At 42.9% G+C, this 25,000-nt stretch overlaps 1 protein-coding gene and 2 long non-coding RNA genes across 23 annotated transcripts in view; 2 read left to right on the forward strand and 1 right to left on the reverse strand.

The window, feature by feature from the left end:
- The window catches only part of LOC118385709 (periostin-like), a 101,122-nt gene extending 79,460 nt beyond the window's left edge, over positions 1–21,662 (forward strand). Inside the window, exons 18-25 of one of the 2 annotated variants that reach the window (XM_052520347.1) lie at positions 8,575–8,955; positions 9,476–9,541; positions 11,219–11,299; positions 14,834–14,866; positions 17,960–18,046; positions 18,625–18,648; positions 19,885–19,923; positions 20,278–21,662. In XM_052520347.1, the coding sequence (XP_052376307.1) occupies positions 8,575–8,955; positions 9,476–9,541; positions 11,219–11,299; positions 14,834–14,866; positions 17,960–18,046; positions 18,625–18,648; positions 19,885–19,923; positions 20,278–20,423 (857 nt within the window). In that variant the 3' untranslated portion in view covers positions 20,424–21,662. Of the gene's footprint in view, positions 1–8,574; positions 8,956–9,475; positions 9,542–11,218; positions 11,300–14,833; positions 15,071–17,959; positions 18,047–18,624; positions 18,649–19,884; positions 19,924–20,277 lie in introns of those variants that run through there. The other variant, XM_052520346.1, reaches the window with a different exon arrangement.
- LOC127930640 (uncharacterized) lies at positions 12,347–13,955 on the reverse strand. Of its 20 annotated transcripts, XR_008138576.1 has the most exons (5): positions 13,763–13,892; positions 13,013–13,316; positions 12,755–12,974; positions 12,514–12,630; positions 12,469–12,483 (listed from the first exon to the last, which is right to left on the reverse strand). It is a non-coding gene; the product is annotated as an uncharacterized LOC127930640 (long non-coding RNA). The 20 variants fall into 20 exon arrangements; XR_008138583.1 differs by having other exon boundaries at positions 12,347–12,630; positions 12,755–12,811; positions 13,032–13,316; XR_008138570.1 differs by having other exon boundaries at positions 12,347–12,630.
- Positions 14,425–14,769, forward strand: LOC127930641 (uncharacterized). Its single transcript, XR_008138587.1, has 3 exons — positions 14,425–14,572; positions 14,613–14,692; positions 14,733–14,769. It is a non-coding gene; the product is annotated as an uncharacterized LOC127930641 (long non-coding RNA).
- Positions 21,663–25,000: the final 3,338 nt, after the last annotated feature.

Consider the following 25,000-nt stretch of genomic DNA (forward strand, 5'->3'; position numbering starts at 1 on the left):
TCAGCTATTTATGACTCCAATGAATACTGTCATTCTCACTTATTTATGCTGCAGCACTGGGCCCATTTATTATAGATGCTGTAGCACTGGATCCCTTTATTATAGATGCTGTAGCACTGGGCCCCTTTATTATAGATGCTGTAGCACTGGATCCCTTTATTATAGATGCTGTAGCACTGGATCCCTTTATTATAGATGCTGTAGCACTGGGTCCCTTTATTATAGATGCTGCAGCACTGGGCCCATTTATTATAGATGCTGTAGCACTGGATCCCTTTATTATAGATGCTGTAGCACTGGGCCCCTTTATTATAGATGCTGTAGCACTGGGTCCCTTTATTATAGATGCTGTAGCACTGGGTCCATTTATTATAGATGCTGTAGCACTGGGTCCCTTTATTATAGATGCTGCAGCTCCATTTATTATAGATGCTGAAGCTCCCTTTATTATAGATGCTATAGCACTGGGTCCCTTTATTTTAGATTCTGCAGCACTGGGTCCCTTTATTATTAACCCTGTTTTTTAGCCCATTGTTAAGAATGGGAATTGTTCCACTGTTCAGATTAAATAAATTAAATAGACCATAAAATCCCATGAATACAAGGGGTGGGATGCATCAACATGGATGTGTCTAAAGCTTTAGCCAAGTAAATAAAAATAGCAGCAAAACATTGCTTAGAATCAAGGGCAATGGTGACATCATTGAGGACCTTTATTAAGGTTGCAGTGACACATCCATAAGCTGAGTGGAAACCAGATTCTATACCTGAGATAATACTATAGACATCAAGAGAACCAGTCAATTGATTATGGAAAAGTTTTCCACCACTTTTGATAAACAAAACTAAATAGAAATAGGCCTATAACAGTTAGGATCAGATTGATCTCCCCCTTTAAATGAAGGATGACCCATGACTGCTTTCCAAGCAATGGGAACCTCCCCAGAAAGGAGAGACAGGTTAAAAAGGTCAGAGATAGGCTTGTCGTTGATAGGGGCAGCAAACTTAAAGAAGAAAGGGTCTAAACCATCTGACCCAGATGTTTTTTGGGGGGGCGGTCAAGTCAAGTTTCAGGCGCTCCTTTAGCACCTCGTACTCAGTGACTGTCTGCAGGGAGAAACGTTGTAGTGGGACAGGGGGGAAAGAGGGAGAAGCCTCTGGGATAGTCACATTAGAAGAGGTTGAATCCTGACTTAATGAAGTCGTAATTAAAGGGATAGTTACATTAGAAGGGGTTGAATCCTGACTTAATGAAGTCGTGATTAAAGGGATAGTTACATTAGAAGGGGTTGAATCCTGACTTAATGAAGTGGTGATTAAAGGGATAGTCACGTTAGAAGGAGTCAAATCGGAATCCTGACTTAATGAAGTCGTGATTTAAAGATCTCAGCCATGCACGTCTTGTCAGTAACAATCACATCATCAACATTAAGGGACATGGGCAGCTGTGAGGAGGAGGGTTTATTCTCCAGGTCTTTAACCGTTTTCCAGAACTTCTTGGGGTTAGACCCACAGAGAGAGAACTGCTCCTTAAAGTAACTACCTTTGGCACTCCAGATAGCCTGAGTGCACGTATTTCTCATTTGCCTGAACGAGAGCCAGTCAGCCTGAGTTTGTGTGTGCTGAGCCTTTAGCCAAATGCAATTCTTGAGGTGGAGTAAATCTGCAAGATCACGATCGAACCAGGAGCTGGACCTGTTTTTAATTCCCAATTCCTTTATGAGGGTGTGTTTGTTAAAATTAACAATACCACTGAAAGTATAAAAACATAAGTTCCAAGCGTCTTCGACAGAGGGGGGATCAAGCTGATTCTTACACCATTTTACAGAGGCCAGTTCATGAAGGAAGCTCATTAAGTATTTTAACAAGCGTCTATGACAAATCAGGACAGGTCGTTTCACTGAGCGGCCATTACGAACACAGGCTGTAAAACAGTGATCACTAAGGTCATTACAGAAAACATCAGACTGATACCTATCAGGATTATTTGTGAGGATAACATCAAGGATAGTAGCCTTTTCTGGGTGTTTACCTTGTGGTAATAATCTGAGAAAGATTTAGAGAGTCCTACTGCTTTAGGACTTGGTCAGGTGGTTTAAGTATGTCCCATTTTAGGTCACCTAGCAGGACAAATTCACACTCAGTGTAGCGGGCCAGGAGAGAGCTTAGGGAAGGTAGTATACAGGCCGGGGCTGATGGAGGACAACAGCACTCAGCAACAGTCAACAAAGAGCTATTTGAAAGTTGAATGCTTAAAACCAGCAAATCAAATTGTTTCGGGACAGACTTGGAGGAGACAACCGAGCACTGAAGGTGTTCCTTGGTAAAGATTGCCACTCCCCCACCTTTGGAAGATCTGTCTTGCCGAAAAAAAGTTATAAACAGAAAGGTTAACATCGGTATTGTAAACACTCTTCCTTAACCACGTAATGACCAACACATCTGGATTGGAGCTGTGAACCCACACTTTCATTTGATCCATTTTAGGTACTAAGCTTCTAGTTTTAACGTGCAGAAAACCCAGGCTTTTACGAGAGCAGAAATCAGTGAAGCAGATATCAGAGCAGAAGTCAGAATTGGGGCTAGCAACAGTAGATGGGCCAGTGTGTACATGCACATTTCCAGATATCATCAACAGTAATACAATCAAGGCACGGCAGAGGACAGGGAGAGCTCTGCAGTGCTGATTTATGACATGAATTTGAATCAGATGGCAACAAGATCATATTGTACAGCAATTTCATCAGGTAACATGAATACAAAGCCGGAGAGAGGTGGTTAGAATAGGATGGGAGGCCAAAAGTCTGTGTAACCAATAGAGAGTCAGAGTCCCGAGTGTGGGAACAAACTGTCTGTGTAACCAATAGAGAGTCAGAGTCCCGAGTGTGGGAACAAACTGTCTGTGTAACCAATAGAGAGTCAGAGTCCCGAGTGTGGGAACAAACTGTCTGTGTAACCAATAGAGAGTCAGAGTCCCGAGTGTGGGAACAAACTGTCTGTGTAACCAATAGAGAGTCAGAGTCCCGAGTGTGGGAACAAACAGTCTGTGTAACCAATAGAGAGTCAGAGTCCCGAGTGTGGGAACAAACAGTCTGTGTAACCAATAGAGTCAGAGTCCCGAGTGTGGGAACAAACTGTCTGTGTAACCAATAGAGAGTCAGAGTCCCGAGTGTGGGAACTAACAGTCTGTGTAACCAATAGAGAGTCAGAGTCCCGAGTGTGGGAACAAACAGTCTGTGTAACCAATAGAGAGTCAGAGTCCCGAGTGTGGGAACAAACTGTCTGTGTAACCAATAGAGAGTCAGAGTCCCGAGTGTGGGAACAAACAGTCTGTGTAACCAATAGAGAGTCAGAGTCCCGAGTGTGGGAACAAACTGTCTGTGTAACCAATAGAGAGTCAGAGTCCCGAGTGTGGGAACAAACAGTCTGTGTAACCAATAGAGAGTCAGAGTCCCGAGTGTGGGAACAAACAGTCTGTGTAACCAATAGAGAGTCAGAGTCCCGAGTGTGGGAACAAACTGTCTGTGTAACCAATAGAGAGTCAGAGTCCCGAGTGTGGGAACAAACAGTCTGTGTAACCAATAGAGAGTCAGAGTCCCGAGTGTGGGAACAAACAGTCTGTGTAACCAATAGAGAGTCAGAGTCCCGAGTGTGGGAACAAACTGTCTGTGTAACCAATAGAGAGTCAGAGTCCCGAGTGTGGGAACAAACTGTCTGTGTAACCAATAGAGAGTCAGAGTCCCGAGTGTGGGAACAAACTGTCTGTGTAACCAATAGAGAGTCAGAGTCCCGAGTGTGGGAACAAACAGTCTGTGTAACCAATAGAGAGTCAGAGTCCCGAGTGTGGGAACAAACTGTCTGTGTAACCAATAGAGAGTCAGAGTCCCGAGGGTGGGAACAAACAGTCTGTGTAACCAATAGAGAGTCAGAGTCCCGAGGGTGGGAACAAACTGTCTGTGTAACCAATAGAGAGTCAGAGTCCCGAGTGTGGGAACAAACAGTCTGTGTAACCAATAGAGAGTCAGAGTCCCGAGTGTGGGAACAAACTGTCTGTGTAACCAATAGAGAGTCAGAGTCCCGAGTGTGGGAACAAACAGTCTGTGTAACCAATAGAGAGTCAGAGTCCCGAGTGTGGGAACAAACAGTCTGTGTAACCAATAGAGAGTCAGAGTCCCGAGTGTGGGAACAAACAGTCTGTGTAACCAATAGAGAGTCAGAGTCCCGAGTGTGGGAACAAACAGTCTGTGTAACCAATAGAGAGTCAGAGTCCCGAGTGTGGGAACAAACAGTCTGTGTAACCAATAGAGAGTCAGAGTCCCGAGTGTGGGAACAAAACATAGTCTGTCCTACGGTTGGGTGAAGAAAGTTCATAGTCAACAAATTATGCAGGAGTCATGAGGCAAATAGGAAAATGCACAATAAAAGTGTTTAATATATAACGACTTGGGGCTAGCCATTGTAAGTTCAGAGTCACTTGCCCCAACAGTGCGTGTGTGCTGGAGGAGAGAGAGGGGGGAGTGTGGTGGGGGTACCTGTACCAGACAGGGGGAGACAGACCAGGGCAGACGGTGAACAGATCATCAGGTGGAATCCAAGCAGCAGTGCAGCAGGCAGTGGGAGTCACACCCACTTGGGAGAAGCTTTTATTTCTGGAGGCAGATTTCTTGTAGAAAATGGCAGTGGATGGTCTCTGATCAGAAGGATGGGGCTTCAAAGGGGACATCAAAGACTCCTGCCACTTGTTGGGCCCAAAGGCCTCGACACCTTTCACTTCACACCTCAGTGCTAATTGAAGTTGTATCTGGTCTGTCCTAGCAAGCCTGGCAGCCTTAACTCAGCATTCAGTCCCATAAAGTAAAATATATCAATGTAATGTACTTTATTATTAATAATTTAAAAAAAACATTTTGTTTTCTTCTTGGCTTTCAAAATAGCATCAGACCAAACACGACTCACTCAGTTCCGGGATGGATGATGTCCTCCAGGTCTCTGCTGTTTATTTGCTTTCAGGTCAATTTTGGTCCAAATTAGGTTGTTGGTCTGGAGTTTTGATCTGGTGCGAAGGCCATGCTGTGTGGAGGGTAGCATCCTGCATATGTCCCTGCCGAAAGATCCAAGTTTATCTAACTCCAAATCTATCCTTTTTTATGAAAAGAAAAACATGTTGAAAAATGTGAGAGCTCACATGCAGCTGTGTCTCTCTCTCTCTCTGAGTGGGGTGGGTCACTGCTGAAATACCTCATATATTGGTGTAACTAGTATAAGTATGTCATTAATCATAGTTTAAAACCGTTATTCATAGATTTACTGATCTAGATTCTAAATTAAGTGGTGCAACACACATCTGATCAATTATAAACCTTGATGTACAAAACCTAGATTAGCTCTAACCCTAGATCATTTTAAACCATGTTGGTGCAACCCACCCGCAATGACATAGATATGCCCCTGCACCCTAATCAAGTGATTTTTCTACTCAATGTCCCCTCTCTAGAATCAAACTTACACATTTGGGTTCACAATCTGTTTGACAGTTAGAAAACAGATCACCCTACCAAACGTCCCTGCTAAAACAAACTGTAGCCTGTCACAGCCTCAATGCCAATCACAATCTGTTTGACAGAATGATTTTCATCGTTAGAAAACAGATCACCCTACCAAACGTCCCTGCTAAAACGAACTGTAGCCTGTCTGCTTGCCTTTTCATTGTCACAGCCTCAATGCCAATCACATTCTGTTTGACAGTTAGAAAACAGATCACCCTACCAAACGTCCCTGCTAAAACAAACTGTAGCCTGTCTGCTTGCCTTTCCATTGTCACAGCCTCAATGCCAATCACCAAACGAGGGTATGGGTTAATGCGGTCAACTGCATTCTGCAATGGGGATGGGAGTAGCAGCAACCTCATGTTGTTGACAACATGGTACATAAAACAGCGCTACCATGCTGCTCTTTTTACAGTTTTACAAACTCAGCGGAGAACTTTCTCTCTCCATTCAGCTTCACTCTAATCTTGAGGTGCATTAGTTTAAAATATGCAGTTGAAGTTGGTGGAAATGTGAAATGAATGTAGGAGAATATAACACATTAGATCTGGTAAAAGATAATACAAATAAAGAACGACCATCATCTTTGAAATGCAAGAGAAAGGCCATAATGTATTATTCCAGCCCAGGTGCAATGTAGATTTTGGCCACTAGATGGCAGCAGTGTACATACAACGTTTTAGACTGATCCAATGAACCATTGCATTACTGCTTAAGGTTAGGATAAGAGTTAAGGTTAGGACTAGGGTTAGGGTTAGGATAAGAGTTAAGGTTAGGACTAGGGTTAGGGTTAGGGTTAGGGTTAGGATAAGAGTTAAGGTTAGGACTAGGGCTAGGGTTAGGGTTAGGATAAGAGTTAAGGTTAGGACTAGGGTTAGGGTTAGGATAAGAGTTAAGGTTAGGACTAGGGTTAGGGTTAGGGTTAGGATAAGAGTTAAGGTTAGGACTAGGGTTAGGGTTAAGGTTAGGATAAGAGTTAAGGTTAGGACTAGGGCTAGGGTTAGGATAAGAGTTAAGGTTAGGACTAGGGCTAGGGTTAGGATAAGAGTTAAGGTTAGGACTAGGGTTAGGGTTAGGGTTAGGATAAGAGTTAAGGTTAGGACTAGGGTTAGGGTTAGGGTTAGGATAAGAGTTAAGGTTAGGACTAGGGCTAGGGTTAGGGTTAGGATAAGAGTTAAGGTTAGGACTAGGGCTAGGGTTAGGATAAGAGTTAAGGTTAGGACTAGGGCTAGGGTTAGGGTTAGGATAAGAGTTAAGGTTAGGACTAGGGTTAGGGTTAGGATAAGAGTTAGGATAGGGCTAGGGTTAGGATAAGAGTTAAGGTTAGGACTAGGGTTAGGGTTAGGATAAGAGTTAAGGTTAGGACTAGGGCTAGGGTTAGGATAAGAGTTAAGGTTAGGACTAGGGCTAGGGTTAGGATAAGAGTTAAGGTTAGGACTAGGGCTAGGGTTAGGATAAGAGTTAAGGTTAGGACTAGGGCTAGGGTTAGGATAAGAGTTAAGGTTAGGACTAGGGTTAGGATAAGAGTTAAGGTTAGGACTAGGGTTGGGGTTAGTAGATCGTTATTTCGAAATAAAGCGTTAACCAGCACTGCCGTTTCACTGCATAAATATGGTAGCCCACAGCTGATGATAGTCCAGTATCAGTAACAACAAGGGGTTCGAGGGGTTCGAGGTGTTCAAGGGGTTTGAGGTGTTCAAGGGGTTTGAGGTGTTCAAGGGAGTTTTTGCGGTGTACAAGGGGTTCGAGGGGTTTGAGGGGTTTGAGGGGTTCGAGGGGTTTGAGGTGTTCAAGGGGTTTGAGGTGTTCAAGGGAGTTTGCGGTTTTCAAGGGGTTTGAGGGGTTTGAGGGGTTTGAGGGGTTCAAGGGGCTTGAGGGGTTTGAGGGGTTCAAGGGGCTTGAGGGGTTTGAGGGGTTCGAGGGGGTTGAGGGGTACGAGGGGTTTGAGGTTTTCAAGGGGTTTGAGGGGTTTGAGGGGTTCAAGGGGCTTGAGGGGTTTGAGGGGTTCGAGGGGTTTGAGGGGTTTGAGGGTTCGAGGGGTTGAGGGTTCAAGGGGTTTGAGGTTTTCAAGGGGTTTGAGGGGTTTGAGGGGTTCAAGGGGCTTGAGGGGTTTGAGGGGTTCGAGGGGGTTGAGGGGTACGAGGGGTTTTAGGGATTCAAGGGGTTTGAGGTGTTCAAGGGATTCGAGGGGTTTGAGGTGTTTGAGGTGTTTGAGGGGTTTGAGGTGTTTGAGGGTTTGAGGTGTTTGAGGGGTTTGAGGTGTTTGAGGGGTTTGAGGTGTTTGAGGGGTTTGAGGTGTTTGAGGGGTTTGAGGTGTTTGAGGGGTTTGAGGTGTTCAAGGGGTTTGAGGTGTTTGAGGGGTTTGAGGTGTTTGAGGGGTTTGAGGTGTTTGAGGGGTTTGAGGTGTTCAAGGGGTTTGAGGTGTTTGAGGGGTTTGAGGTGTTTGAGGGGTTTGAGGTGTTTGAGGGGTTTGAGGTGTTTGAGGGGTTTGAGGTGTTTGAGGGGTTTGAGGTGTTTGAGGGGTTTGAGGTGTTTGAGGGGTTTGAGGTGTTTGAGGGGTTTGAGGTGTTTGAGGGGTTTGAGGTGTTTGAGGGGTTTGAGGTGTTTGAGGGGTTTGAGGTGTTTGAGGGGTTTGAGGTGTTTGAGGGGTTTGAGGTGTTCAAGGGATTCGAGGTGTTTGAGGTGTTTGAGGGGTTTGAGGTGTTCGAGGGGTTTGAGGTGTTCAAGGGATTCGAGGTGTTTGAGGTGTTTGAGGGGTTTTAGGGGTTCGAGGGGTTTTGGAATGGAGGAGATAGAAGGGGTCTAATGCGTTGCCATGGATACTCGTAGGGACTCACTCAGGCAGATGCTGTTCTTTATCAACCTTTTGTATTTATAAATGGTTGTTTTCTAATCAATATATATTTCACATTTCCAATACATCGACACTTAGCGGAAAACTTACGCACCATCGTTTCTGGGAGGATATACCCACAGAAGCAGAGGTTTACTTCAAAAATATTGTAATCATCACTTTCTTTCTCTCCAGTGCCTGAAATCACAACAATGACAAGAGTGATTAAAGGAGAGCCAACTGTCACCAAGGTAACAAGGGTCATCGACGGCGAACCCACTATCACCAAGGTTACCAGGGTCATCGAGGGCGAACCCATTATCACCAAGGTTACTCGAGTCGTTGAGGGCGAGCCAACCTTCACCAAGGTGACAAGGGTCATCGAGGGCGAACCCATTATCACCAAGGTTACTAGAGTCGTTGAGGGCGAGCCAACCTTCACCAAGGTGACAAGGGTCATCGAAACGGAACCCAGTTTAACCAAGGTGGTCATCGAGGGTGAGCCCACATTCACTACAGTGACCAGGGTGATCGAGGGAGAACCAAGCATCACAAAGGTCACCAGAGTTATTGAGAGTAAGTTTCATTATTAAACATTGGTGGATTGTGAGCTTCTGGTGATTCACAGCTTGCCTTGGTCTTGGCTTGGAGCTACTGGTTAGTCTCAGCTTGCCTTGGTCTTGGCTTGGAGCTACTGGTTAGTCTCAGCTTGCCTTGGTCTTGGTCTGGTGTTTGAGTATTAGGTGGGTCAGAGTAACATTTGAAAATGTACATCACATTGCAGACAATTGGATGGTAACAGGTTTAGTTTCCCTTTATTGTTAATAACATTGCTGTAAAAAAAAGTTGACCTTTCTCTCTCCATCTGTCTCTCTCTCACGCTCGCTCTCTCTCAATTCAATTCAGTTAAAGGGCTTTATGGCGTGGGAAACATAGCTTTACATCTCCAAAGCAAAAGGAAACATTAGTAAACATTTCTCTGTCTGTCTGTCTGTCTGTCTGTCTGTCTGTCTGCCTCTCTCTCTCTCTCCCTCTCTCTCTCTCTCTCTCTCTCTCTCTCTCTCTCTCTCCCCTCCCCCTCTCTCCCACCTCATAGCTCACAGTGGTTCCTCAGATGGAGGGCTGGAGACTGACGGAGACATTAAGAGGATTCTGGAAGAAGGTCAGTAAGGATATCTTATGGACTTCAATATATCTTAACATTAAATAGATGTAAATGTATGAGAAAAATGTATTAATATTCATGTATAATAAAACATATTGATACTAATGTATGACAATAACATATTGAATAAATGTATGATAATAATATATTAATATTAATGTATGATATTAAAATATTGTTTTTAATGTATGATAATAATATATTAATATTAATGTATGATATTAAGATATTGATTTTAATGTATGATAATAATATATTAATATTAATGTATGATATTAATATATTGATTTTAATGTATGATAATAATATATTAATGTATGATAGTAATATATTGATTTTAATGTATGATAATAATATATTGATATTAGTGTATGATATTAAAATATTGATTTTAATGTATGATAATAATATATTCATATTAATGTATGATATTAAGATATTGATTTTAATGTATGATAATAATATATTAATATTAATGTATGATATTAAAATATTGATTTTAATGTATGATAATAATATATTAATATTAATGTATGATATTAAGATATTGATTTTAATGTATGATAATAATATATTCATATTAATGTATGATATTAAGATATTGATTTTAATGTATGATAATAATATATTGATATTAGTCTATGATATTAATATATTGATTTTAATGTATGATAATAATATATTGACATTAGTCTATGATATTAATATATTGATGCTAATGTATGATAAAGAATATTAATGTATGATAAAAAAAAATACATTGATATTACTGTATGATATTAATATATTTACTAATGTTCAATAATAATATATTAATATTAATGTCTGATAAAAAATATATATTGGTATAAATATATGTATTTTAAAAAATCTAGGCAAAAATGTAGTTTGGATGACAGTGGAAAACACATCTCTCTCTATTATTACCAGTTTCGTTATTGAACATGTTCATCTCAGTTGGTGATGAATCTTACATACAACATGCCTAGGCTATGTGCATGTACACGTATATGGTGTGTTCCTGTAATCCATCACACTGAGTGGGTACTATGTTCAAATGCAATGGAGGGGTTTAAACATGGGTACGTTTTCAAAAGCTCTTGGAAACTGTTGGTGAAGATGCTTCTGTTCCCGAAGACTAATGACTCGCTTGATGTTGGTTTACGTTCAATCAATCAACAATGTTTTCTTGTTTACTATAAGGAATGTATTTGTTAAAGAATCTGACGCGCAGGTCACAATCTAACCATTCCTTCCTGTTTAGCACTTGATGTTCAAGTGTTTAGACAACCAACAACCCATTAGAAGTCACAGTGGGGCGGCCTAGTGGTTAGAGCGTTGGACTAGTAACCGGAAGGTTGCAAGTTCAAACCCCAAACCTGACAAGGTACAAATCTGTCGTTCTCCCCCTGAACAGGCAGTTGATCCACTAGGCTGTCATTGAAAATAAGAATTTGTTCTTAACTGACTTGCCTAGTTAATTAAAGGTTAAAAAAAAAAAATTAAAATTTTAAAAAGTGTTGTACTACATCTGCGTGTCCAGGTTTACGCGACAAACTATCTCTAGCAGACGATTGAGTTCTGCCAATACTTTGGCGCAACGTAATTGTCTAACGAGCACCCACAACTGCAGGATGTAATGATGACTTTGCGATGTTTGGGTCCCATGATTAGAGGTGTCTAAGGTAAAGAAGTTTCTGGAGAGTGAGGTTCATATTCTCCAGGAGGAAGAGATCAAGAAACTCATAGAGGGAGGTTAGTCGGTCGGAGATGTAAACAAACAAATGACTGATGGGTGGCATGACAACCGCATGTATACGTCACCCGTTTCCCCGGGCAACCAAACGGGCTACATCTCCTTACAACCTCTCTTTGTAACAAGCATCCCATAGTATGAAAACTGATAGAGGTCCCGTCTGGCAACTTTTCTTTTTGAGGATTATGAATATAAAGCCTGGACATTTAAAAAATATATATATTATTAGGATAAATGGTTTTATGAAGATGAAAGTTTCGGAAAATAAAAAGGCTATTTATTCTTGAACTCAAAATGCTCCAAACTCTGCAGCTAATAACATTCATACACCTACAATATCATTTTTTTATAGTATGATATATACAACACAGTTGAACTAATCAGATCCTAAACCCTGAAAACAAAGCAGTAAACCCAATCCGAAGACAAAAGATGAATGGTATTATCTGCTGTGAAGGGACCTCCTGCATGTGTCAGTCATCTAGATGATTCTGGGCTAATTACACTGTGTTATGGCAGATTCACCCCTGCTCTTGGTAGCGAAGAGCAGATGTGTCCATTAAAACCCTGTTACTGTGATAAAGTAACAGGTAGATAGATATATACCTCTTTCAGAGCATTGTTTTACTTTCTGAAGCAAGACGGGGTCCTAAAATTATAATCAATAAAATTGTATGCTAGGGTGTATCTGCCAACAAAAAAAAAACATTTGCAAGTCTCGGTAAGGGAATTGTTTGCCTGTTCTACCCTGTTGTTTTTTTTAATGTAAGGTTGTATTTTTTTTGTCTGCAATATTCTCTGACTGAAATTGTCATGTATACATATTGATGCCTAATTATTCACGAGCCCATATCTAATTGGTGAAACAACCATTCTAGAAGGGGCATTTTTATGGCGTTAGTCATTTTACCATTATGACGTCACCATTAAGAATGTGCCACAAATGGCATCAGATTCCCTATAAAGTGGACTACTTTGGACCAGAGCTATGGGCCCTGGACAAACGAAGTGTATGAAATAACAATAATAAATAATCAATTCTACTTTTATATAATGAATAAGGTGCCATTTGAGCCGCCATGTTGGTAATGGTACAAAGACGTTCCTCAAAAATAAGCTCTATGTTTTCATATTAGATTATGTATTGGATAACCTCCATACACAACTCCAACACTACTCCAACCTCCATACACTACTCCAACACTACTCCAACCTCCATACACTACTCCAACACTACTCCAACATCTACACACTACTCCAACACTACTCCAACATCAATACACTACTCCAACATCAATACACTACTCCAACATCAATACACTACTCCAACCTCCATACACTACTCCAACACTACACACTACTCCAACACTACTCCAATATCTACACACTACTCCAACCTCAATACACTACTCCAACATCTATACACTACTACAACATCTACACACTACTCCAACATCAATACACTACTCCAACCTCCATACACTACTCCAACATCTACACACTACTCCAACCTCCATACACTACTCCAACATCTACACACTACTCCAACACTACTCCAATATCTACACACTACTCCAACATCAATACACTACTCCAACCTCAATACACTGCTCCAACATCTATACACTACTACAACATCTACACACTACTCCAACATCAATACACTACTCCAAACTCCATACACTACTCCAACATCTACACACTACTCAAACCTCCATACACTACTCCAACATCAATACACTACTCCAACCTCCATACACTACTCCAACATCTACACACTACTCCAACATCAATAGACAACTCCAACATCAATACACTACTCCAACCTCCATACACTACTCCAACATCTACACACTACTCCAACATCAATACACTACTCCAACCTCCATGCACTACTCCAACCTCCACACACTTCTCCAACATCTACACACTACTCCAACATCAGTAAACTACTCCAACCTCCATACACTACTTCAACATCTACACACTACTCCAACATCAATACACTACTCCAACCTCCATACACTACTCCAACATCTACACACTACTCCAACATCAATAGACAACTCCACCATCAATACACTACTCCAACCTCCATACACTACTCCAACATCTACACACTACTCAAACCTCCATACACTACTCCAACATCTACACATTACTCCAACATCAATACACTACTCCAACCTCCATCCACTACTCCAACCTCCACACACTTCTCCAACATCTACACACTACTCCAACATCAATAAACTACTCCAACCTCCATACACGTGGTCCTTCTGTAGCTCAGTTGGTAGAGCATGGCGCTTCTCCAACATCTAGTGGGTTCGATCACCACCCAACATATGCACACATGACTGTAAGTCGCTAAACCTCTAAATGGCATATATTATTATTATTATTATATTACACTACTTCAACATCTACACACTACTCCAACATCAATACACTACTCAAACATCTACACACTACTCCAACATCAATACACTACTCCAACCCCCATACACTACTCCAACAACCAAACACTACTCCAACCCCCACACACTACTCCAACCTCCACACACTACTCCAACCTCCATACACTACTCCAACATCTACGCACTACTCCAACATCAATACACTACTCCAACCTCCACACACTACTCCAACCTCCACACACTACTCCAACCTCCATACACTACCTCAACATCTACGCACTACTCCAACATCAATACACTACTCCAACATCCACATACTACTCCAACCTCCATACTCTACTCCATACACTACTCCGAACCTCCATACACTACTCTAACTACCATACACTACCCAATACACCCAATACATTACTCCAACCTCCATACACTACTCTAACCTCCATACTCCAGGTTAGAGTAGTGTATGGAGGTTGGAGTAGTGTGGAGGCATAGCCAGGTGTGTTAGATGTGGTGGACTAGGAGGCATAGCCAGGTGTGTGTGTTAGTGGTAGTGGACTAGGAGGCATAGCCAGGTGCGTGTGTTAGTGGTGGTGGACTAGGAGGCATAGCCAGGTGTGTGTGTTAGTGGTAGTGGACTAGGAGGCATAGCCAGGTGCGTGTGTTAGTGGTGGTGGACTAGGAGGCATAGCCAGGTGTGTGTGTTAGTGGTAGTGGACTAGGAGGCATAGCCAGGTGCGTGTGTTAGTGGTGGTGGACTAGGAGGCATAGCCAGGTGCGTGTGTTAATGGTAGTGGACTAGGAGGCATAGCCAGGTGCGTGTGTTAGTGGTGGTGGACTAGGAGGCATAGCCAGGTGTGTGTGTTAGTGGTAGTGGACTAAGAGGCATAGCCAGGTGCGTGTGTTAGTGGTGGTGGACTAGGAGGCATAGCCAGGTGCGTGTGTTAGTGGTAGTGGACTAGGAGGCATAGCCAGGTGTGTGTGTTAGCGGTGGTGGACTAGGAGGCATAGCCAGGTGCGTGTGTACTGTATCTGTCTGTCTGTCTGTCAGTACATGTTGTTTAGTCATTACATGACTTCAACACCCCTCCACCCCTCTCCACTGTCGCTCTTAAGGTGCAACCGGATACACAACGGAGGTCATTGAGGGTAGGGCCACCTTACATATCTCATCTCTATCCTCTCCTCTTATTAATGCGTAATAGTTCCTTGCTCGGTCAGGAGACATCAACATAGCCGCTAACCCTTCAGTGTTTGCAGATATGAAGAAAGTCAGATACAGGTTTTAACCAAAATGGCGGAAGGTTCCATGTTGGATTGTGAAGTGGAGTCATCACCATTTTGCTAACAAACCTGACTTCTTCAGATCTGCAAAGACTAAAGGGACAGTGGGGTATAAGACCGGGACTAGGGGTCTGTATTCTACAGTAGGTATAAGACCAGGACTAGGGGTCTGTGTTCTACAGTAGGATATAAGACCAGGACTAGGGGTCTGTATTCTACAGTAGGATATAAGACCAGGACTATGGGTCTGTAGCCTACAGTAGGATATAAGACCAGGACTAGGGGTCTGTATTCTACAGTAGGATATAAGACCAGGACTAGGGTCTGTATTCTACAGTAGGATATAAGACCAGGACTATGGGTCTGTATTCTACAGTAGGATATAAGACCAGGATTAGGGGTCTGTATTCTACAGTAGGATATAAGACCAGGACTAGGGGTCTGTATTCTACAGTAGGATATAAGACCAGGACTAGGGGTCTGTATTCTACAGTAGGATATAAGACCAGGACTAGGGGTCTGTATTCTACAGTAGGTATAAGACCAGGACTAGGGGTCTGTATTCTACAGTAGGATATAAGACCAGGACTAGGGGGTCTGTATTCTACAGTAGGTATAAGGCCAGGACTAGGGGTCTGTATTCTACAGTAGGATATAAGACCAGGACTGGGGGTCTGTATTCTACAGTAGGATATAAGACCAGGACTTGGGGTCTGTATTCTACAGTAGGTATAAGACCAGGACTAGGGGTCTGTATTCTACAGTAGGATATAAGACCAGGACTAGGGGTCTGTATTCTACAGTAGGATATAAGACCAGGACTAGGGGTCTGTATTCTACAGTAGGATATAAGACCAGGACTAGGGGTCTGTATTCTACAGTAGGATATAAGACCAGGACTATGGGTCTGTAGCCTACAGTAGGATATAAGACCAGGACTAGGGGTCTGTATTCTACAGTAGGATATAAGACCAGGACTAGGGTCTGTATTCTACAGTAGGATATAAGACCAGGACTAGGGGTCTGTATTCTACAGTAGGATATAAGACCAGGACTAGGGGTCTGTATTCTACAGTAGGATATAAGACCAGGACTAGGGGTCTGTATTCTACAGTAGGTATAAGACCAGGACTAGGGGTCTGTATTCTACAGTAGGATATAAGACCAGGACTAGGGGGTCTGTATTCTACAGTAGGTATAAGGCCAGGACTAGGGGTCTGTATTCTACAGTAGGATATAAAACCAGGACTGGGGGTCTGTATTCTACAGTAGGATATAAGACCAGGACTTGGGGTCTGTATTCTACAGTAGGTATAAGACCAGGACTAGGGGTCTGTATTCTACAGTAGGATATAAGACCAGGACTAGGGGTCTGTATTCTACAGTAGGATATAAGACCAGGACTAGGGGTCTGTATTCTACAGTAGGATATAAGACCAGGACTAGGGGTCTGTATTCTACAGTAGGATATAAGACCAGGACTAGGGTCTGTATTCTACAGTAGGATATAAGACCAGGACTAGGGGTCTGTATTCTACAGTAGGATATAAGACCAGGACTAGGGTCTGTATTCTACAGTAGGATATAAGACCAGGACTAGGGGTCTGTATTCTACAGTAGGATATAAGACCAGGACTAGGGGTCTGTATTCTACAGTAGGATATAAGACCAGGACTAAGACCAGGACTAGGGGTCTGTATTCTACAGTAGGATATAAGACCAGGACTAGGGGTCTGTATTCTACAGTAGGATATAAGACCAGGACTAGGGGTCTGTATTCTACAGTAGGATATAAGACCAGGACTAGGGGTCTGTATTCTACAGTAGGTATAAGACCAGGACTAGGGGTCTGTATTCTACAGTAGGATATAAGACCAGGACTAGGGTCTGTATTCTACAGTAGGATATAAGACCAGGACTAGGGGGTCTGTATTCTACAGTAGGATATAAGACCAGGACTAGGGGTCTGTATTCTACAGTAGGATATAAGACCAGGACTAGGGGTCTGTATTCTACAGTAGGATATAAGACCAGGACTAGGGGTCTGTATTCTACAGTAGGTATAAGGCCAGGACTAGGGGTCTGTATTCTACAGTAGGATATAAGACCAGGACTGGGGGTCTGTATTCTACAGTAGGATATAAGACCAGGACTTGGGGTCTGTATTCTACAGTAGGTATAAGACCAGGACTAGGGGTCTGTATTCTACAGTAGGATATAAGACCAGGACTAGGGGTCTGTATTCTACAGTAGGATATAAGACCAGGACTAGGGGTCTGTATTCTACAGTAGGATATAAGACCAGGACTGGGGGTCTGTATTCTACAGTAGGTATAAGGCCAGGACTAGGGGTCTGTATTCTACAGTAGGATATAAGACCAGGACTAGGGGTCTGTATTCTACAGTAGGATATAAGACCAGGACTAGGGGTCTGTATTCTACAGTAGGATATAAGACCAGGACTAGGGGTCTGTATTCTACAGTAGGATATAAGACCAGGACTAGGGGTCTGTATTCTACAGTAGGATATAAGACCAGGACTAGGGGTCTGTATTCTACAGTAGGATATAAGACCAGGACTAGGGGTCTGTATTCTACAGTAGGTATAAGACCAGGACTAGGGGTCTGTATTCTACAGTAGGATATAAGACCAGGACTAGGGGTCTGTATTCTACAGTAGGATATAAGACCAGGACTAGGGGTCTGTATTCTACAGTAGGATATAAGACCAGGACTAGGGGTCTGTATTCTACAGTAGGATATAAGACCAGGACTAGGGGTCTGTATTCTACAGTAGGATATAAGACCAGGACTAGGGGTCTGTATTCTACAGTAGGATATAAGACCAGGACTAGGGTCTGTTTCTGTAGTGGAACCTTTATCCTACAATATGAAACTGTATCTGTGGATCCATGAATCCTCCATTTTGAGTCTAACAGCTCCAGTTTCCTTCCGCAGGCCCAGATTTCGCTAAGATCACCACCATCCACGGCAACCCGGAAATGATTGCCCAAGAGTCAGAGAGGATCACCAAACTAATCCAAGGTCAGAACCTAATTTGAGATAAAGAAAGTTTTCTGGCCTTAAAAACAAGTCCTAATCAATCACCAGAGCGTTGTTTAATCTCTGTTTACCATCTCTGTTAATTATCTCTGTAAACCACATCTGTTTACCATCTCTGTTTAGCATCTCTGTTAATCATCTTTGTTTACCATCTCTGTTAAACCTAAACACACAACGCAATAACACAATTAGCTATGCAAGATGTCTTCCCTGCAAAACATTGCACATTTTGGTCTTGACACTTTTGGGTATTCTGCAGCTGAAATACACATTTTAAGTTGCTACTGGCGTTCTTGCATTGTGTGCTTGCATAAAATATAGATTAGGATTTGGGCGATTAGGTAATTTACTGTTATCTCTCTCTATACATGGAGGCAACAGGGGGCAGTTTGAGTAATGGATTGTTATCTCTCTCTCTCTCTTCCTCTGTCTCTCTCTCTTTCTCTCTGTCTCTCTCTCTCTCTCTCTCTCTCTCTCTCTCTCTCTCTCTCTCTCTCTCTCTCTCTCTCTCTCTCTCTCTCTCTCTCTCTCTCTCTCTCTCTCTCTCTCTCTCTATACAGATGGAGGCAGTAAGGGTGCCCCAGGTAAATAAAGAGATGACAACACACACTCTCTCTCACAACACACACAGAGGTGGAAAAAGTATTCGATTGTCATACCTGATATTTAACAAACCACTTTTTTTCATCACGTTATACTCACGTAATGTATATCTCGCTGTTAAACATCTCTGTTAAACATCTCTGTTCTACTCACGTAATGTATATCTCGCTGTTAAACATCTCTGTTATACTCACGTAATGTATATCTCGCTGTTAAACATCTCTGTTATACTCACGTAATGTATATCTCGCTGTTAAACATCTCTGTTATACTCACGTAATGTATATCTCGCTGTTAAACATCTCTGTTATACTCACGTAATGTATATCTCGCTGTTAAACATCTCTGTTCTACTCACGTAATGTATATCTCGCTGTTAAACATCTCTGTTATACTCACGTAATGTATATCTCGCTGTTAAACATCTCTGTTCTACTCACGTAATGTATATCTTGCTGTTAAATGGCAGCGTAGCCTAGTGGTTAGAGCGTTGGACTAGTAACCGGAAGGTTGCAAGTTCAAATCCCCTAGCTGACAAGGTACAAATCTGTCGTTCTGCCCCTGAACAGGCAGTTAACCCCCTGTTCCGAGGCTGTCATTGAAAATAAGAATTTGTTCTTAACTGACTTGCCTGGTTAAATAAAGAAAAAATGTAAAAAAAACATCGCTGTTATACTCACGTAATGTACATCTCTATTAACTACCTCTGTTCAACATCTCTGTTATACTCACGTAATGTACATCTCTATTAACTATCTCTGTTCAACATCTCTGTTATACTCACGTAATGTACATCTCTATTATTAACTACCTCTGTTAAATATCTCTGTTCAACATCTCTGTTATACTCACGTAATGTATATCTTGCTGTTAAACATCTCTGTTAACCACCTTTGTTAATCACCTGTGTTAACAATCTCTGTTTACCATTTATGTTAAGCCTAAACACACAATGCAAAAATACAATTAGCTATGTTCGATGTCTTCCCTGCAAAACATTGCACATTTTGGGCTTCACACTTTTGGGTATTCTGCAGCGCAAATAGGGGACAGTTTGAGTAATGGAGTGTTCTCTCTCTCTCTCTGTCTCTCTCTCTGTGTGTCTCTCTCTCTCTCTCTGTCTCTCTCTCTCTCTCTGTGTGTCTCTCTCTCTCTCTCACTCTGTCTCTCTCTCTCTCTCTCTGTCTCTCTCTCTCTCTCTCTCTCTCTCTCTACAGCTGGAGGCAGTAAGGGTGCCCCGGCCAAAAGATCTCCAGGTAAATAAATAGATGACAACACACTCTCTCTCTCACAACACACACAGAGGTAGAAAAAGTACTCAATTGTCATACTTGAGCAAAAGAAAAGATACCTTTTATATAAAATGATTTGAGTAAAAGTGAAAGTAACCCAGTAAGATTCTTCTTGAGTAAAAGTCCCTTCCTCGATCATCTTGGTTCTCTACCTCTCGGTCTCTTCACTGTTTCTCTTTTCATTACGTTTTGTTTTTCTGTCGCAATGTTATCCTTTCTTTCGCTCTCTTCTTCTTGTCTCTATCGTTTTCTTCTTCACTCCTTTCTACTCTCGTTCTCCTCATTGTTCTCTTTGTCTCTCCGTCTCCTTTTCTAAAGCTGGTGTTAGGAGGAGGAAGGCAAGGCTGGTGAGACGCCACAACAACCAAAACCCACGTCCGGCCCTGACCCGTCCAAACCAGCTAAGACCAGTCCAGACCAGTCCAAACAAGCTAACACCAGTCCAGACCAGTCCAAACCAGTAAGGACCAGTCCAGACCAGTCCAAACCAGTCCAAACCACACCAGCCCTGCAGGAATCCATTTCCAGATCATTATAGAGGCACAGCAAGGAAGAGAACAACACAACAACACTTTCTATGTTCCCTTGATGGGAAAAGAGAAAGTATGAAAAGATGTCTGTTTGAAAATATGTCTGTTTGAAAATATGTCTGTTTGAAAATATGTCTGTTTGAAAAGATGTTGATAATATTTTTTTTCAACCAATTTTGTTCTCTGGGCAGAGGTGAATAATGAACAGTAGAGTGAAACAACTGGACCAATGGTGTCGGACATGATGTGTCTTAACAATGCTAAGACAATCGGTTTTCCTACATGATGTACTTTAACAATGCTAAGACAATCGGTTTTTCCTACATGATGTGTCTTAACAATGCTAAGACAATCAGTTTTCCTACATGATGTACTTTAACAATGCTAAGACAATCGTTTTTTCCTACATGATGTCTTAACAATGCTAAGACAATCGGTTTTCCTACATGATGTACTTTAACAATGCTAAGACAATCGGTTTTTCCTACATGATGTATTTTAACAATGCTAAGACAATCGGTTTTCTTACATGATGTACTTTAACAATGCTAAGACAATCGGTTTTTCCTACATGATGTGTCTTAACAACGCTATGATAATCAGTTTTCTTACTTGTAAGTAATATATGTATGCAAGGACATGTACTTTTAAGAACTTTTATAAACTTTTACTGTGGTGCAGATGAGGTAGAAGGTTTGAAATAATATTTCTACAACGGAAAGATGATGTTTGTTTTTTTTTTTGCTCAGTTTAGTTTAAATGATGGCTTGATCTGGAAGACTTTTTGTATGTTTTATAATGGTGCTGGCATTCTGTATTACGGATTAATCTTGACCAATAGGAATGAAGCATTGTGTATTATGGATGTATCTCAACCAATAGGAACTAAGCATACTATTACAAATGCATCTCAACCAATAGGAACTAAGCAATACTAATGCTGTACATTATAACAACCAACCAAACAGAATCCTGTTTCGATAGTTTAATTCCGTATCTGAATGGACTATTTTCTGATTTCCTGTTTTGATTGGTTGATCTTTTAGCAAGGCTTCCTGCTGTTAGAACTGTTGCTGTTCAGTTGTACCATTATGCCTTTGCAATCTATGCACCTTCTTACCTCTGTGTTGTTCTGAAAAGAAATGTTCAATAAAAGTTACAGTTGAATGTGAAGATCTTCTTGGTTTTTTATCATACCGGTACGTTTGGTCATATAAGATCAATTCTGGAAATCCTGGTTGGGAAGAATTCGGATTCCTCGCCTATTTCCTCATGATTCAAGAAATGTGTATTTCTGGAAAAACTGGGAATTCGGTGAAACCTAAAGACAAGGCTCTAATGTCAGCTCTGTGAACACACTTGAATCATCTGACTAAGGGACAAGAGAGGACAGAGACTAGTCCCAGTGTTTACCATGAGTGTTATCTTAGTGAACGTCAGGGAAATCGCCTTTAAAAGGCACGTTGTCGACAGTGCGGTGCGCTTGATGACATTGTGCAATTGATTGAATCCTGCCTTTTAGTTCTCCTTTCCCACAGCTCACAGCTCATAAATGGATAGGCGGGACCTTGTGACATGTTCACATGCTCTCGGGACCCTGTGACATCACTCTGCTCGGGACCTTGTGACATCACTCTGCTCGGGACCCTGTGACATCACTCTGCTCGGGACCTTGTGACATCAGTCTGCTCGGGACCTTGTGACATCAGTCTGCTCGGGACCTTGTGACATCAGTCTGCTCGGGACCTTGTGACATCAGTCTGCTCGGAACCCTGTGACATCACTCTGCTCGGGACCTTGTGACATCACTCTGCTCGGAACCCTGTGACATCAGTCTGCTTGGAACCCTGTGACATCACTCTGCTCGGAACCCTGTGACATCAGTCTGCCTCGGTCAAAACATCAGTCTGCTTGAACCCTGTGACATCACTCTGCATGACCTTGTGAGGAATCAGCATCACTCTGCAGAACCCCTGTGACATCAGTCATCTTCAGACTCCGACGACATGAAGCATGAGAGGCTGAAAGAGGCCACATTGGTAGAGGCTTTGTGTCTGTCATCACTAGCAGAGGCTTTGTGTCTGTCATCACTGGCAGAGGCTTTGTGTCTGTCATCACTGGCAGAGGCTTTGTGTCTGTCATCACTGGCAGAGGCGTTGTGTCTGTCATCACTGGCAGAGGCTTTGTGTCTGTCATCACTGGCAGAGGCTTTGTCATCATTGGTAGAGGCTTTGTGTCTGTCATCACTAGCAGAGGCTTTGTGTCTGTCATCACTGGTAGAGGCTTTGTGTCTGTCATCACTGGTAGAGCTTTGTGTCTGTCATCACTAGGCAGGCAGAGCTGTGTCTGTCAGGCTTGTGTCTGTCATCACTGGTGGTTTGTGTCTGTCAGAGAGGCTTTGTGTCTGTCATCACTGGCAGAGGCTTTGTGTCTGTCATCACTGGTAGAGGCTTTGTGTCTGTCATCACCGGTAGAGGCTTTGTGTCTGTCATCACTGGCAGAGGCTTTGTGTCTGTCATCACTGGTTTGTGTCTGTCATCACTGGCAGAGGCTTTGTGTCTGTCATCACCGTGTCTGTCATCACTGGCAGAGCGTTTGTGTCTGTCATCACTGGCAGAGGCTTTGTGTCTGTCATCACTGGTAGAGGCTTTGTGTCTGTCATCACCGGTAGAGGCATCACTGAGGCGTTTGTGTCTGTCATCACTGGCAGAGGCTTTGTGTCTGTCATTGTGTCTGTCATCACTGGGCTTGTGTCTGTCAGAGGCTTTGTGTCTGTCATCACTGGTAGAGGCTTTTTGTCTGTCATCACTGGTAGAGGCTGTCATCACTGGCAGAGGCTTTGTGTCTGTCATCACTGGCAGAGGCTTTGTCATCACTGGCAGAGGCGTCTGTCATCACTAGGCTTTGTGTCTGTCAGAGGGCATTTGTGTCTCACTGGTAGAGGCTTCTGTCATCACTGGCAGAGGCTTTGTGTCTGTCATCACTGGTAGAGGCTTTGTGTCTGTCATTGTGTCTGTCATCACTGGCAGAGGCGTTGTGTCTGTCATCACTGGTAGAGGCTTTGTGTCTGTCATCACTGGTAGAGGCTTTGTGTCTGTCATCACTGGCAGAGGCTTTGTGTCTGTCATCACTGGCAGAGGCTTTGTGTCTGTCATCACTGGTAGAGGCTTTGTGTCTGTCATCACTGGTAGAGGCTTTGTGTCTGTCATCACTGGTAGAGGCTTTGTGTCTGTCATCACTGGTAGAGGCGTTGTGTCTGTCATCACTGGCAGAGGCTTTGTGTCTGTCATCACTGGCAGAGGACATCACTGGCAGAGGCTGTCTGTCATCACTGGTAGATCACTGGCTTTGTCTGTCTGTCATCACTGGCAGAGGCGTCTGTCATCACTGTCTGTCATCACTGGTAGAGGCTTTGTGTCTGTCAGAGAGGCTTTGTGTCTGTCATCACCGGCAGAGGCGTTGTGTCTGTCATCACTGGCAGAGGCATTGTGTCTGTCATCATTGGTAGAGGCTTTGTGTCTGTCATCACTGGCAGAGGCTTTGTGTCTGTCATCACTGGTAGAGGCTTTGTGTCTGTCATCACTGGCAGAGGCTTTGTGTCTGTCATCACTGGCAGAGGCTTTGTGTCTGTCATCACTGGCAGAGGCGTTGTGTCTGTCATCACTGGTAGAGGCTTTGTGTCTGTCATCACTGGTAGAGGCTTTGTGTCTGTCATCACTGGCAGAGGCGTTGTGTCTGTCATCACTGGCAGAGGCTGTCATCACTGGCAATCATCATTGGTAGAGGCTTTGTGTCTGTCATCATTTTGTGTCTGTCATCACCGTGTGTCTGTCATCACTGGTAGAGGCTTTGTTCTGTCATCACTGGTAGAGGCTTTGTGTCTGTCATCACTGGCAGGCGTTGTGTCTGTCATCACTGGCAGAGGCGTCTGTCATCACTGGCAGAGGCTTTGTCATCATTGGTAAGCAGAGGCTTTTGTCTGTCATCAAGAGGCATTGTGTCTGTCATCACTGGCAGGGCGTTTATCTGTCATCACTGGTAGAGGCTTTTATCATGGCAGAGGCGTTGTGTCTGTCATCACTGGCAGAGGCATTGTGTCTGTCATCACTGAAGGATCACTGGTAGAGGCTTTGTGTCTGTCATCACTGGTAGAGGCTTTGTGTCTGTCATCACTGGCAGGGCTGATCTGTCATCACTGGTAGAGATCCTAGCAGAGGCTTTGTGTCTGTCATCACTGGCAGAGGCTTTGTCATCATGTTTTGTGTCTGTCAGGTAGAGGCTTTGTGTCTGTCAAAGAGCTTTGTGTCTGTCATCACTTTTGTTTGTCATCACCGTTTCTGTCATCACTGCAGAGCGTGTGTCTGTCATCACTGGCAGAGGCGTATCACTGGCAGAGGCGTTGTGTCTGTCATCACTGGCAGAGGCTTTGCAATCACTGGCAAGGGACATTTTTGTAGTGGTTGATACATTTTTCGTAAAGGAAAATCAAGTCTGACACTTCAGAAGCCTTT

Source organism: Oncorhynchus keta, chromosome 6, assembly GCF_023373465.1.
Source record: "Oncorhynchus keta strain PuntledgeMale-10-30-2019 chromosome 6, Oket_V2, whole genome shotgun sequence".
Lineage (NCBI taxonomy): Eukaryota > Metazoa > Chordata > Actinopteri > Salmoniformes > Salmonidae > Oncorhynchus > Oncorhynchus keta.